The 14,256-nt window shown below is 38.0% G+C and overlaps 2 protein-coding genes across 5 annotated transcripts in view; both read left to right on the top strand.

Annotated features, from left to right (window-relative positions):
• Positions 1 to 718: 718 nt before the first annotated feature.
• On the top strand, positions 719 to 1,750 carry LOC134824835 (protein fem-1 homolog B-like). Its single transcript, XM_063836811.1, has 2 exons — positions 719 to 929; positions 1,344 to 1,750. Exons 1-2 carry the CDS (start codon positions 719 to 721, stop codon positions 1,748 to 1,750), a joined length of 618 nt encoding a protein of 205 aa, XP_063692881.1.
• LOC134825514 (uncharacterized) overlaps positions 1,731 to 14,256 on the top strand; it is a 68,804-nt gene continuing 56,278 nt past the window's right edge. Inside the window, exons 1-7 of one of the 4 annotated variants that reach the window (XM_063837742.1) lie at positions 1,731 to 1,790; positions 1,875 to 4,854; positions 5,076 to 5,192; positions 5,415 to 5,521; positions 5,828 to 5,930; positions 6,199 to 6,273; positions 6,573 to 7,378. In XM_063837742.1, coding sequence (XP_063693812.1) covers positions 1,952 to 3,580 — 1,629 coding nt within the window. In that variant the 5' untranslated portion in view covers positions 1,731 to 1,790; positions 1,875 to 1,951 and the 3' untranslated portion in view covers positions 3,581 to 4,854; positions 5,076 to 5,192; positions 5,415 to 5,521; ... (1 more) ...; positions 6,199 to 6,273; positions 6,573 to 7,378. Of the gene's footprint in view, positions 4,855 to 5,075; positions 5,193 to 5,414; positions 5,522 to 5,827; positions 5,931 to 6,198; positions 6,274 to 6,572; positions 7,379 to 14,256 lie in introns of those variants that run through there. The other 3 variants (XM_063837741.1, XM_063837744.1, XM_063837743.1) reach the window with 3 other exon arrangements.

Genomic DNA, 14,256 nt, shown 5'->3' with positions numbered 1-14,256 from the left:
TACTATCCCTCAGGCGCTCAATGGCAGGCACATTGGGCCTGTTGGCGTTGATCTTTGTCACTGACTGAAGTTTGATTTTCAGAAGTTTTGATCACAACACTGAACTGTAAATCACAACACTGAACTGTAAAACTCAACACTGAACTGTAAAACACAACACTGAACTGTAAAACACAACACTGAACTGTAAAACACAGCACTGAACTGTAAATTACAACACTGAACTGTATAACACAACACTGAACTGTAAATCACAACACTGAACTGTAAAACACAACACTGAACTGTAAAACACAACACTGAACTGTAAAACACAACACTGAACTGTAAAACACAACACTGAACTGTAAAACACAACACTGAACTGTAAAACACAACACTGAACTGTAAATCACAACACTGAACTGTAAAACACAACACTGAACTGTTAATCATAACACTGAACTGTATAACACAACACTGAACTGTAAAACACAACACTGAACTGTAAAACACAACACTGAACTGTAAATCACAACACTGCACTGTAAATTACAACACTGAACTGTAAAACACAACACTGAACTGTAAAACACAACACTGAACTGTAAATCACAACACTGAACTGTAAAACACAACACAGAACTGTAAATCACAACACTGAACTGTAAAACACAACACTGAACTGTACAACACAGTTACTGACTACTAACATTTCTCTAGGTAACTACCAGTAAAGATGTCTGACCAGAGCACTGAACTGTACGTAGCAGCTAAGCAGGGTAACACAGACGTTGTAAAAGAGCTGTTAACACACAGTAATATTGATGTTAATAAGGGGGATGAGTCAAGTACACCACTGTACATAGCAGCTGATCAGGGTTACACAGAGGTTGTAAAAGAGCTGTTAACACACAGTGATATTGATGTTAATAAGGGGGATGAGTCAGGTACACCACTGTGTATAGCAGCTCAGTGGCGTCACACAGAGGTTGTAAAAGAGCTGTTAACACACAGTAATATTGATGTTAATAAGGGGGATGAGTCAGGTACACCACTGTACATAGCAGCTCAGTAGGGTAACACAGAGGTTGTAAAAGAGCTGTTAACACACCGTGATATTGATGTTAATAAGGGGGATGAGTCAGGTACACCACTGTACAGAGCAGCTCAGTGGGGTCACACAGAGGTTGTAAAAGAGCTGTTAACACACCGTGATATTGCTGTTAATAAGGGTGGTGAGTTAGGTACACCACTTCACATAGCAGCTGATCAGGGTTACACAGAGGTTGTAAAAGAGCTGTTAACACACTGTGATATTGATGTTAATAAGGGGGATGAGTCACGTACACCACTGTGCATAGCAGTTCAGTGGGGTCACACAGAGGTTGTAAAAGAGCTGTTAACACACAGTAATATTGATGTTAATAAGGAGGATGCGTCAAGTACACCACTGTACAGAGCAGCTCTGCTGGGTCACACAGAGGTTGTAAAACAGCTGTTAAAACACCGTGATATTGCTGTTAACAAGGAGGGTCTGTCAGGTACATCACTGTTATACATAGCAGCTAAGCAGGGTCACACAGATGTTGTAAAAGAGCTGTTAACACACAGTAATACTGATGTTAACAAGGGTGGTGAGTTAGGTACACCACTGTACGTAGCAGCTGAGAAGGGTCACACAGAGGTTGTAAAAGAGCTGTTAACACACAGTAATACTGATGTTAACTGGGAGGGTGTGTCAGGTACACCACTGTACATAGCAGCTTAGAAGGGTCACACAGATGTTGTAAAAGAGCTGTTAACACACAGTAATATTAATGTTAACTGGGAGGGTGAGTCAGGTACACCACTGTACATAGCACTTAGAAAGGGTCACACAGATGTTGTAAAAGAGCTGTTAACACACAGTGATATTAATGTTAAATTGGAGAATAAGAAAGGTGATACTCCTCTCCTGATAGCTGCTAGGATGGGTTATTTGGACATTGTGAAACAAATGTGCCAAGTCGATGGCGTGGATAAGAACCACGTTAATAATTTAGGTTATACCCCCTTTCTCGCTGCTGCTGAGCAAGGTCATGCTTATATAGTTAAATACCTTCACGAATTAGGCTGTGTCAATATGGAGCAAGTGGATAACAACCAGGCAATATATGTGTTCTGTAAAAGTTCAGTCTTCAAAACACTTGTTGACATCTTCGTAGATCTACACGATAATGACACAAAGATATCAAGTTTATTGAATGTATTGTACGTAAGTTTGCAGGCTAACATCAAATGTGACTGTGGTGAGGTCGAGTCTCAAGATCCCAGAAATGTAAGCCTTCTAAGTGAGGTCGAGTCTCCAGACAGTCCAAAGAAATCCAAAGAAGCAAAGAAGTCTAAAGAAGCGTTCGAAAAGGACGCTTTTAAAAAGGTTCTTCGAGAAACATTGGGAGAGGCTGTTTTCGAAAGATTTTCCGCCCAAATAGATAGAATTTCAGATGAAGGATATGAAGGAGACATTGACGCAAAACTTGTAGCAAAATGTATTGCTAAAACCTATTTGAAGGAGAACGATCAAGGATGCTGCGCTCCCATAGAAAATATTAAAGAGGACATCGAAAAGTGTCTGTTTTCTGCATGCATTAGCAAGTTTTCGCACAAGTGTACTGTTCGAGGAAGCTTTGACTATTTTACCTGCTTATTTGCAATATTAATTCATATCTCCGACATTGCTTCTGATGTTTATGTAGGCTACAAAACGCTAAACGGCTTTTCTTCAAGATTAGGGATACTAATGCTAGTCCTTGTTTTTGTGACGTTGTTCCACGAGAATATCCGCTCTTCAATTTCAACATTTGCTACTGGGATAGAGCAACTCCGGACAAATCTTGGAAAAGTCACATTTACACCAGAAGATTGGAAAGGTTCTGAACTTAACTATGGGCATGAATTGTGGGTGCCATTTAAATATCTAGGACGATTCTTTTGGCCGTTCAAAGTAAAAGGACATTCATCAATATCAACATCTGTTAGAGCCGGATTTTTCAACGTACTCTCGATATTTTGGCTCCGTCCAGTTGTTGATCGTCTGCAATTTCTCACGCACTCACCTTCTAAATTACGAGTCATCTATAGGCAGCAGGCCAAAGACAAATCTCTTGCCCAATACTATATGATAACGGAACAGATTCCTGAGCTTCTTATCCAGTTTTACATTTTTCAGATCTACTTCAACATTTTGAGGAAAGATGGGGACTTCAGAAGCTCTGGATGTACGGACTATCATAGTTTCGATTACGATTCAGGGGATTTTGTGTGTGTCGAAAACCTACTGAGATTAAAGATATGCGCGTCATGGGTGGAAGTATATTCAATGATAGTGCCGTTTGTGAAGATTCCCAACAGCGTGATCGGTTTGGAAGTGATACTTCGGAAACTCCATCCAGCAACACCAAAGATGTCTACTGTTTCCCTCGTGCTATTGTATATAGCTTATGTTCTGATGATCCCTTCTAGACTCTTCCTATTTGCAGCAGTAATGCACTCAGTCCCCAATCACTTCTATGTTGCTGGATATCTTGGACTAATCAACTTTAGTTTGGTTTGTTGTTAATAAGATCACGATAAGTATAGCAAGCAAGCAGAAAATACCAAGTTCAAAGGATAAAGAAGAAGATCTTACGATACTACGACGTATTGGTGATATGTGGTCTCTCCTGCTATTCAGTTTTAGAGATGTTATTGTCATTTCGCTACGTCGACCGAATGCATATCTTATTTCCCCCTCAGAAGTAGGCTACAAAACTTTAAGGACCTGGAAAGAGATGATGGTCATATCAACCTACATGTTTGTCGAGGGAGTTATAGGCGCGGTTTATGTTGAGAATAACTACCCCTGCGGTAGGAATACTGATATCTTCAAATACCAGGGATGGCTCTACCTAATACTACTAATTATTTCAACTACCCTCATAACTTTGCTTTCTTATATTTTCCAGGTCAATAAAACGATTTTTAAAAACTTCCGAATGAAGTCAGCCTTTATCTGCGGATATGGGTTAATAATGTGGTACATGTATCTTTGACGTTGTTTATCTCGAGACAAGACTTAGGCCTGATGGAGCCGAAATGGGTGATCATCGTATTAGTGATCCTGATGATTATCTTTCTTGCAGCAGCTATATTGTTAAGAAAGTTTAGCGAAGCAAAACTTCCGAAAAATGGGAAGGATGAAGAACAAAAAGAACAAGCTTCCGCCTGCTGTCCAATCTCTTATTTCAAAAAGTCTTGCTCTAAATCTATCTGTTGCAGATGTAAGACTACTTCAGATGAACTTCCTTTGTCAACCCTGCCACTATCAACTCAGACTCATCGTTGTGAAAATGAAACGGAACGTAGCACACTTCTAGCAAACATACAGGAAGAGGAAATCAGTGATATTGAAGCTCAGAATGTAGAAGCTGACATTACACCAGCAGAAGACGAACACGGGGTATTCCAAGACTCGCATGTATAGTTTAAAAGCTTTATTATGTATTTTATTATTATGTTTTATTTATTATTTGTAAGTATTAAATGATGCCTATCGTATCATTCAAAAGTTTCAAGAACCCACCTTGAAGAAGACACAACAGATCTAATCTAAGGATGAGAACCGGTGTTCACAACTTTCATCAGAAGTGCTTTCTCTATAAAGGAAACAATTTCATACTTTTCACGGATACAAAGATGATATTTTTATCCTTTCACCTTAATCTTATTATCATTAATTCTCTTTTTATACTTTCTTTATCCTTCTCAACTTAACACTATCCAACCCGACTCTTTAAAGACAAAAACCTCCGCAAGCAACTCAAGAATCGCTACATTTGAGTTCTCAAATAACAGGTAATTTTAATTTTCGTTTATTACCACTTGCTTTTAATGATCCTAAGATTTGTTACAAATTTCACTTTAGGTTACTTACTTTGTTTCGTTCTTCAAAATGATACGAGTTCACGTAGGGTTTTTAAGTATTCTATAATTCTGGTATTTACTAAATAGCAAAAGGGACAAGCCCGTAGAAAGTCAGGAAATAACCTTGTTTTATCTAATTTGTTTCTCACTAGGCGAGGATCAGTGAAAAGCAGTGATCAGGAGCAGTTTACTTGTGGTTTAGTTGGTCGCTATGGTAACCCTAGACACTCACGTTTAATTGATCCTGTTGAGACACCTGCACTAATTTGGTAAATTGAGATTAAAGTGGGTGGATCACGTGTATACTATATATCGACTGTTTTAAATAATTTAAAATAAGTTTCCTGTACAAGTTATCTAGAAACGTTTTGTTATCCCTTGTAAATTGGAAACATGTCTTTCATAAAGATTTCTATTATTATCATGATTATAAAGACATTTCCTATTGCATAAATATAGCTTAATTATGTATCTATACAATAACATCTCAGGAGATGTGACTGAAAGGCGACTGAAAGACACGTGATGCCCATATAAGGACACTTATCTTCCAAATCACGCCCACATTATCTCCTGTACTCCTTCACTGATACTTCAGGTTGAAATTATGGTTATGTTGAATTAATCACATCTACGTATTGCTTTCAATGATATTATATTCAGTGAAAAATCAATTTGGTACTCGGGATACAATATATCCCTTATATGGGCATCACGTGCCATTAGTATACCATGAGATCTCTATATAGGTAACCATGGTTACCATGGTTACTGTTGTTGTTCCAATACGAGCACCACCACCATGTTGCACTTTTAAATTAATGTTTGATAAAGCCTAAGGTGTTTGTAATAGGAGATGGTCGATAATTTACCCGTATAATATATTATACCCTTACTGTTTCAGAGAAGAAAGCGGTGTTTATATCCCTTATATGGGTATCACGTGTTTGTGAGTCAAGAACTTCTTTTTGTGTTGGAGCTAACTTCACTTCCTCATTGAACAAAAGGTGAGTTTCAATTTTAGCGGAATATACTAATGCTATAAAATCATCATTGTAATCATTTTAACTTTAATAAAATTCTTCTTTTTAATCAATGCAATCAATGAATGTAATAAGTTAAATTCCTTTCAATTTTTCAATTTCATTTTTAGCCGTTCTGATGAAAACTTCGTATTGTGGCAAAATAACGATTTTTGCCGAAAACTCGCGACGTTGAGTTTGTCCCGATCATTTACCTATATAAAAAATACCCTAACTTCCCTTACTTTTTCAGAGAAGAAAGCGGTGTTTGCGAGTCAAGAACTTCTTTTTGTGTTAGAGCTAACTTCACTTCCTCATTGAACAAAAGGTGAGTTTCAATTTTAGCAGATTATACTTGATACAACCACACAGAAACGCTAATTCTATATAATCATCTTTCTAATTATTTAAACTTTAATCAATGTCATCATCATCATTAATCAATTAAATGCAATCAATGAATGTAATAAGTTAAATCCTTTTCAATTTCATTTTTAGCCTTTCTGGTGAAAACTTTACAGTTTACATCGTGGCAAAATAATAATTTTCTGTCTGAAAATTTTGAGTTTGTCCAGATTAGTACTGTAGTTTTTGAACAACAAACCTGTTAAACTTTATTTTCCTCAGGTTATGAGCGCTGCCAACTTTAACATCCTTCCAAAGAATACACTGCCACCCTTTCCACTCCTCTTCATCATATCTTCCGTTCCTTCCTAAGAAGATTGACCTCTGTGAAAAAGACAGTTGTTCCTGGTTCCATCATCTTAAGTAAAATATATCTACATTCGCTGATTGTGCGATATATTCCGTCTGGTTACACGATATTAAAAATGTGGGGTAAATCAATAATTATGTCTAAGAATTGAGTTGTCAGAACAATGAACATTTAGCTATAGGTTTTTATTGTAAGTCTAGCTGTGAGTTAACAAATCTTACTAAGTTTTTAAATCCAGCTGCACTGCTGTAGTCAGTAGTTACCGTCCAGTAAAAATGTAAACTTTTTATTAATATCACTCAGATATTGTTCCGTATATCTACGTTTTCAGCTGTTTCAGCTAGGTTATGTAACCTCAATTAACTTTCGTCAAATTACCTAATTAAATTATTATTGCCCAACTATCCTATAGGGTTTTATTGGAAACTTCCAGTACTATTTTGCCTTAAAATAACACTTTTAGTCTATGTTAGAAATATTCTAACTGATATGTTAGTAAAAGTGTTAAACTGTTTTAAATTTGACCGATCGTAATCAGACTATATCAGGGCATTTTAAATACAGCGATTCAGTTGTTTATTATTAATTTTATTTGCAAAGCTACTTTAATTTTGCGGTTTTGATAATGTGTTAAATCCACAGGGTTGTTATAAATTTAACTACTTCAACGTTGTTTTTTATGGCTTGGTATAATGACCTTCAGAACTAATATACATAATAGTTTTCTTTGTAATACAAACTTAAATTACTAGAGCGAGGATAATAACGAAAATTAAGTATTTTCCGAGAATTTTTCAAAATAATACTTTAATTGCTTTGAGCCATCAGAATGTTTAAAGACTAAGCGGTATACAAATATTATGAATAAAAATATAATATGAATACAAATCACTTGGAATACTTTTCCAATAGAGAATAACAAACCCAAAACGCCCTCGGCTGATTACGTAAATTATGTGAAGTGTGAACGACCCCTTACTTCTCTTTGAAACTATAACAGTATTACTATTAGTATTCACTATTACTAGTTAATTTTATATTATTATCTTTTTAGAGTTCAATCCAAACAGAATTGAGTCTATCTGGCGAAAAGCAATAGTTGACTGTAACAAACCCACGATCAGGAGGCGGATAATAACTCTTTGATCTCTCTCTCTCTCTCTCTCTCTCTCTCTCTCTCTCTCTCTCTCTCTCTCTCTCTCTCTCTCTCTCTCTCTCTCTCTCTCTCTCTCTCTCTCTCTCTCTCTCTCTCTCTCTCTCTCTCTCTCTCTCTCTCTCTCTCTCTCTCTCTCTCTCTCTCTCTCTCTCTCTCTCTCTCTCTCTCTCTCTCTCTCTCTCTCTCTCTCTCTCTCTCTCTCTCTCTCTCTCTCTCTCTCTCTCTCTCTCTCTCTCTCTCTCTCTCTCTCTCTCTCTCTCTCTCTCTCTCTCTCTCTCTCTCTCTCTCTCTCTCTCTCTCTCTCTCTCTCTCTCTCTCTCTCTCTCTCTTTGACCTATCAGGAAGTGGACTTATTAGTATCGGGTATTATCTGTAGCTCTAAAATTGACTCGTGTCAAAATCGCCAGTTTCGGGGTCTGCGAGACTCATTGTGCCTGGTTCGCCTCCCGCTGAGGGTGAAGCTGACCCTTCAGGAAGATATATTTGGACTGAAGCATCTCCTAATTCGTAGGCGAGGGTTCAGAAGCAGAGATGGACAGCAATTTACCCTTTGATTCAACACTTTAGGATCTCGGTCTTTTCCGTTTGCAATTAGTGCTGCTCGTGAGAGGGAAGTTTCAAGCTTGGAGAGGAGTGACCCCTGGGGCCAATTTGCCGTTAATTTTGACTTCTCTGCTTGGTAATCCTGACCATGAGTGGATGTCTGCTGATGAATCTATCAGTGACACGCTTCTGGTTGGTAATAAAGTTGATGACCATTCTGAACTCTGCTCTTACAAAACAAACCAAATTTATTGACAACAAGCCTGAAGGAACAGTTGACGAAGTATTTTCGGGACCAGAAAACGTAAAATCGGTTATCAGAAAACCTCATGAAACACAAGTTGGTCGATCAAAACTTCCCAACTCTCAGTCTACATCTGAGTCACTGAGAAGACTCCCAGCACACCTCAGCTTGATGATATGAGAAATAGGAATTCTTCAAAGTTTTATAGCTGAGAAGCAGTTCCAAAATCTTGAAAGGCAATCCCCACTTCCGACTCTGAACACAGTGATTCTCTTGCTAGACCGGATACTTGTGTGACTACTAGTACTGGACCTTCTTTTACCAAATCAGATGATAAAATAGTCAGTAAACATCCCTCCAATCCTCGGCAGTCATCCAAACCAAAATCTAACGAATTTATAATTGACCAGAGGAGTCTCTTTGATACATGTTGCATGCAACGTATGGCAAGAGTCTCTCAGTCTAGTAACAATACTAAACTTGACAACACAACTGAAATACGGCCTCTCACTCTCAGTAGCAATACTAAACTTGACAGCACAACTAAAATTATACAGCTCTTCTCAGTAGCAATTCTGAACTTGACTGTTGACTTGATTGACGATGTCAACCCTTCCAGATCGTTGCTCCGCGAAGCTCAGAGCAACGATCTCGTCATCTTGCTTCGATGCCAAATCGTCGTTTGAATGTTGGACAATTTCGAAAACTTAACTTAAGTACTAGCAAAACTGCGCGTTTTGCTCTAGAAACACACTTTTTTAGAGATTTTACCGGCGTATCCTCTAAAATCACCATCTCATCGTAAAATATGATGCTGATCGCGTAAAGAGAATGCTTCCCGGAATCAGAATATTGAACAGACATTTTTTAAGGATTTCTTCGAATGCTGTAGATTTTTTAACAGATTTCGGCCTATTTATTTTGAACACTGAACAATCGGCCACATTTTTAACTTAATTTAATTTTAACCCGCCCATTTCACCTGCATGTTGCATATTTTGTTAAAATATAATTGTTTCACGAGTAGGTCCACAAAAACTTAAGGATCTGCATTTTCGGACCTTATCAGTGGGCCATCCAATATTTCTGAAAATAGAAGAGACGTCGACTTTATTTTATATAAAAATATCTCAGTTATTTTGTAGGAAACGGTATAGAATGAACCTGGTATCTAGAAAATAGGATGGTGATGTAATTATATCGAAGTACCTGGTATATAGAGATGTTTCACTTTACGTTATATAAACACTGGGTATTTACTAAATAAAATATGTGTATACTAATAATCACGACATATTTTTATTATCATACTTAATCTTAAAGTCGCTATGAGTTTTATGTTTCATTTAATCAAACTTACCAGTCAGGCTGGAAAATGTTATGAAAACTTAAACAGCGACAACAGTGGACAAGTTTGCCAGCTGACTATTTTTTACATATTGTGAGTAGTAGAAAATGTATACCTTTTTAATTAAACATTCCTCATGTGCAATAAAACACATGCATTATTTGTCTACTAATTCATATTTCCAAAAGGAGATTTCTCAGTATCCTTTTAAAATGGTAATTATAGTGCGGTCCGGACTCTAGAGCTTGAGACTCTGAGGCAGCGCCCTACGAATAATTATCGAGGAAAGGTTACCCAATTACAATATGCATTTTTTTTCCAAGAATTTTGTGCTGGCCGAAATTAGCGCTAAAAAATCATCTTACCGTCGGCTTACTGTAAATGGCGCACTACCATTACCTACCTAGACCAAAAATTCTAGAAGGTAGACATTTTAAACTTTTCACTTAAACAACAAAGTTAAGTCATACGAAGTGCCGTAAAGTTTACATCCATGGTAATTCGTGAACGGTTGCTAATATCGGGGAAAATTTTGTAGTTTATAACCTACCGTAACAGAACGCATGCCGAGTTAGACTCGTTGACGGATGATGATTAATCACTTTACACTGATCGACTGTCACGTGACTTCTTCAACCTGTTCTCTAGCTGGCCCTGAACGACTATTCAAAACCCTGGCCCTCTAATCTGATCCCAACCCTAACCCTAACCCAATCCTTAACAAAAGCATATGCTGAAACCTTAACCCTAACGAGAAATTAGACTAACTTCCTTTTACGGTCATATCACGTGATCGAGACAGTTTTTCGCCAATATCTCGCCAGGGGAGCATTTTAACCCTATGTTATGGGGGTGATTCGGAATCAGCGTCCGAAAATACATCGATTCAAGTTGGTTTCAACTGTCGGGGGCCCTTTTAGAACTGTTGTATCTCGAAGATCGACTGTAGAGTGATTTAGCACGCTCGCTCGTTGACGGTCTAAATCTAATATTTGGAACAAATATTTTACGAGTATATCACCCGTTTAGTAAAACTGCCAGCTAGTCAATTTTGGAAATAAATGTTGCTTTTTAAAGATTTATAAAAGACACTATTTGAGGCGACGAAAAGTTTGCAATTTGCTTTAAAAGTACGTAAAGTGCGTACTAACCAACTATGGCCGTTCGTATATCAAGGACCGCGAATATATATTATCTATATTAATTTGAATAACCGTCCGCAAATGCAATATGATACTGATAATGAATCCGGTCGCTCGCTTTTCCATTCATTTACAATTGTAATAGAAAACCCACTTCCCAATACACGACTTCCGATGAGACTTAATGCCTGGAAAATAGTAAAGGGGGTATAATAGTATAGAATGTATAACTATTATAAGAGCCGCGGTCATCAGGTCATGCTTGCCAGAATGACTGTGATAACCATGACATATTATTATTAGCTTCCACCCTGTGACCACGGGTTTTCTAGGAAGTTGCATAGTAACCATGGTAATGGTGTTGAAACACGCACATGCACGTGCAATGATCGTTTTAACATCATTTTTATCAGGTTTGTGGTAATTACGACTACGTTGTGTTCAGTGCGAGCTACATTTTAATGGGCTGTGTAGTTGTGATATTTTTTGATGCTACAAAAACTGACTACCAAAGAATATTATTACCTTCCTCCCTGTGACCACGGGTTTTCTAGTCTCTTCTTAAAATAAACCATATCAGCAATCTTGATTAAGTGTCTTGAACTTTAGAATCGAAAGTTGCTTATACTTTTGCATTCTCGATGGGACTAAATCAAATAAACCGGACGTTGCTGTGACAGCAATGTTGTCACGTGACCTCCCAGCTGCGCTTTGATTGGACGTTCTTCTACTAATCTCTTCCTAAAATAAACCAAACATCTATGTACTTGCATATTATTATAAGATTATAAGTCATCCAATATTATTCGATAAATCTTTTTCCGTGAGCCAGAAACAATTCTTGAACTAATAGCACCCTTCGGTTCTTTAACCAAAATACCTTTCTGTGCGTATGCACTACTGCAGTGTTCCCGGTCTGATATAATACACCATAGGATCGTTCGGAAAAGCGAGCGACCGATTTCATTATCGGTATCATTTTGCATTTGCAGACGGTCAAGCAAATTAATATCATTTCCTTTTGTTTGGGAAAGAGAAATTGTTGATTTCATTTTCTCTCGAGTTTTAGGACACCAATGACGGCAATGCGTTCAAAACTTTAAAAGGAACTAATTAACAAATATTTGACAAAAATAACACAAAAATAACAAAAATAGCCGATATTTCGGTACGGGCGGTATACCTTCTGCTGGGCTAAAATATGATTTATCGTCTGAGTGAAATATATTAAAGTCACTATTGTGACGGTACATTAGAACTAGACAGAAACAAAGTGTGAAGGGCCTGAACGGAACCCCTCGGTTTCAGTTCCTTGTTTAACACTGCCATATATAGACTTGCTTCTTCACTTAATCATACCAGGTAGTTTAAAGTTTAAATGTTTCCATGAGCTGCATACAGAGCAGTGAAAAATTTGAGGTATTTTAAATCCTAAAACTTTGAGATGCACATAACCCTGTGTTTTAATAAATGTAAAAGATAAATATATCACTTAGAAATAATCCCAGGAAATAGCATAATAAGTGTCCTTACAGCAGATCAAATTAAATATGGTTGTCTGGACGACCTTTGTGGAGTATCTCAGGTGTCCATTTCTTGAGGAAGGTGCTGATATCCACTCAGCCACGTTGAGGATCCGTGGGATGGGCTGAGAGCGTGTACTGTGCCCCGGAAGCAGTTCGTTCGTTGACCAGTCTCGCACTTGCTTTGTGGGCTCTCATTCTCTTCGCAACTATCTAGATCTTCCTAAGGCTAGAGCAGCCTACGTACGTGGGTTTATCTTGAGCGGGGCACATGTTGCATGTCAATTGATGTACATACTACATAGTGTGTGGTTCGGCATGGCATGCCAGCAGTACAGAAGAGTCAGTCGTATTTGTCACATGATTCGTTGGATGGCTAGGGTTGATCATGGATTTGACGGGTCAGCCCGACGTCACTACCAGTCTTGCGTCAATTCCACTTCTATTGAGCTCCGTTCTCATTAGTCTAGTGTGGGCTTCACTTATGTACGGCACCTTCAGGATGTATTTGGGGTTGATCCTGGGTTGAGTGGTGATTCAATTACTTCAATAATTGAGAAAGAGAGACACTGGCAGCGGTCCACTCTACCCATGGTTATGGGTTTTTTTCAAATTTAAGAAATGCTTTCAAAAATGCTTTCAAATGTACGTGTTAACCGTTGCAGCTATTCAGACGTTATTCAGCTTTGTGGTCCTGTCTACAATTCCATTCTCGATGGGACTAATCAAATAAACTGGACGTTGCTGTGACAGCAATGTTGTCACGTGACCTCCCAGCTGCGCTTTGATTGGACGTCATATAAATTAAGGTTCTTCTACTAATCTCTTCCTAAAATAAACCAAACCTCCATGTAACTGCATAACATTATAAGTCCAATATTATTCGGATAATCTTTTTCCGTGAGCCAGAAACAATTCTTGAACTGATAGCACCCCTCGGTTCTTTAACCAAAATACCTTTCTGTGCGTATGCACTACTGCAGTGTTCCCGATCTGATATAATACACCTAAGACATTAGTCATAGTCATAAGTCATAGGATCGTTCGGAAAAGCGAGCGACCGATTTTATTCTCGGTATCATTTTGCACTTGCAGACGGTCAAGCAAATTAATATCGTTTCTTTTTGTTTGGGAAAGAGACGTTGTTAATTTCATCTTCTCTGCGTGTTAACCGTCGCAGCTATTCAGAAGTTATTCAGCTTTGTGCTCCTGTCTAATTCCTTCCGAGTTGGTCAACGCCCCAGCAATCTTGACTAAGTGTCTGGAACTTTAGAATCAAAAGTTGATACTTTCGCATTCTCGATGGGACTAAATCAAATAAGTCAGAATTTGTAGGTTCACGAGGTATGTATGTACGAATTTATTCGATTAGACTCGTGCAAAATGATATTATGAACAGTTAAGCAACGAAATACCTTACAAAAATGTGAGAAATTTCCTGAGCTGACGTGGGCTGATCATGGGGGGAGGGGTATAAAGGGAGGTATTGTTTAACGGTGTGCTTAGTTGGTTTATTTCCCTTGTCCTCGCTTCTGCATTAATTTAAACTGTTGATCGCCCTTATAGTAGGTGTAGTGGTCAGCCTATCTGACGATCGCATCCACTGACTAGCCTTTTAACAGGGTCTCCTATATTATATG

The sequence above is a fragment of the Bolinopsis microptera genome, chromosome 13, assembly GCF_026151205.1.
Source record: "Bolinopsis microptera isolate Bmic1 chromosome 13, MBARI_Bmic_1.0, whole genome shotgun sequence".
NCBI lineage: Eukaryota > Metazoa > Ctenophora > Tentaculata > Lobata > Bolinopsidae > Bolinopsis > Bolinopsis microptera.
Note: the sequence above shows the minus strand (reverse complement) of the source record. Positions and strands in the feature narration are given on the sequence as shown.

Coding starts and splice junctions, on each gene's coding strand:
- LOC134824835 (XM_063836811.1), top strand. CDS start 719: ATGTCTGACCAGAGCACTGAACTGTACGTAGCAGCTAAGCAGGGTAAC. Junction 930..1,343: donor TAATAAGGGGGATGAGTCAG/GTACACCACTGT, acceptor CACTGTGCATAG/CAGTTCAGTGGGGTCACACA.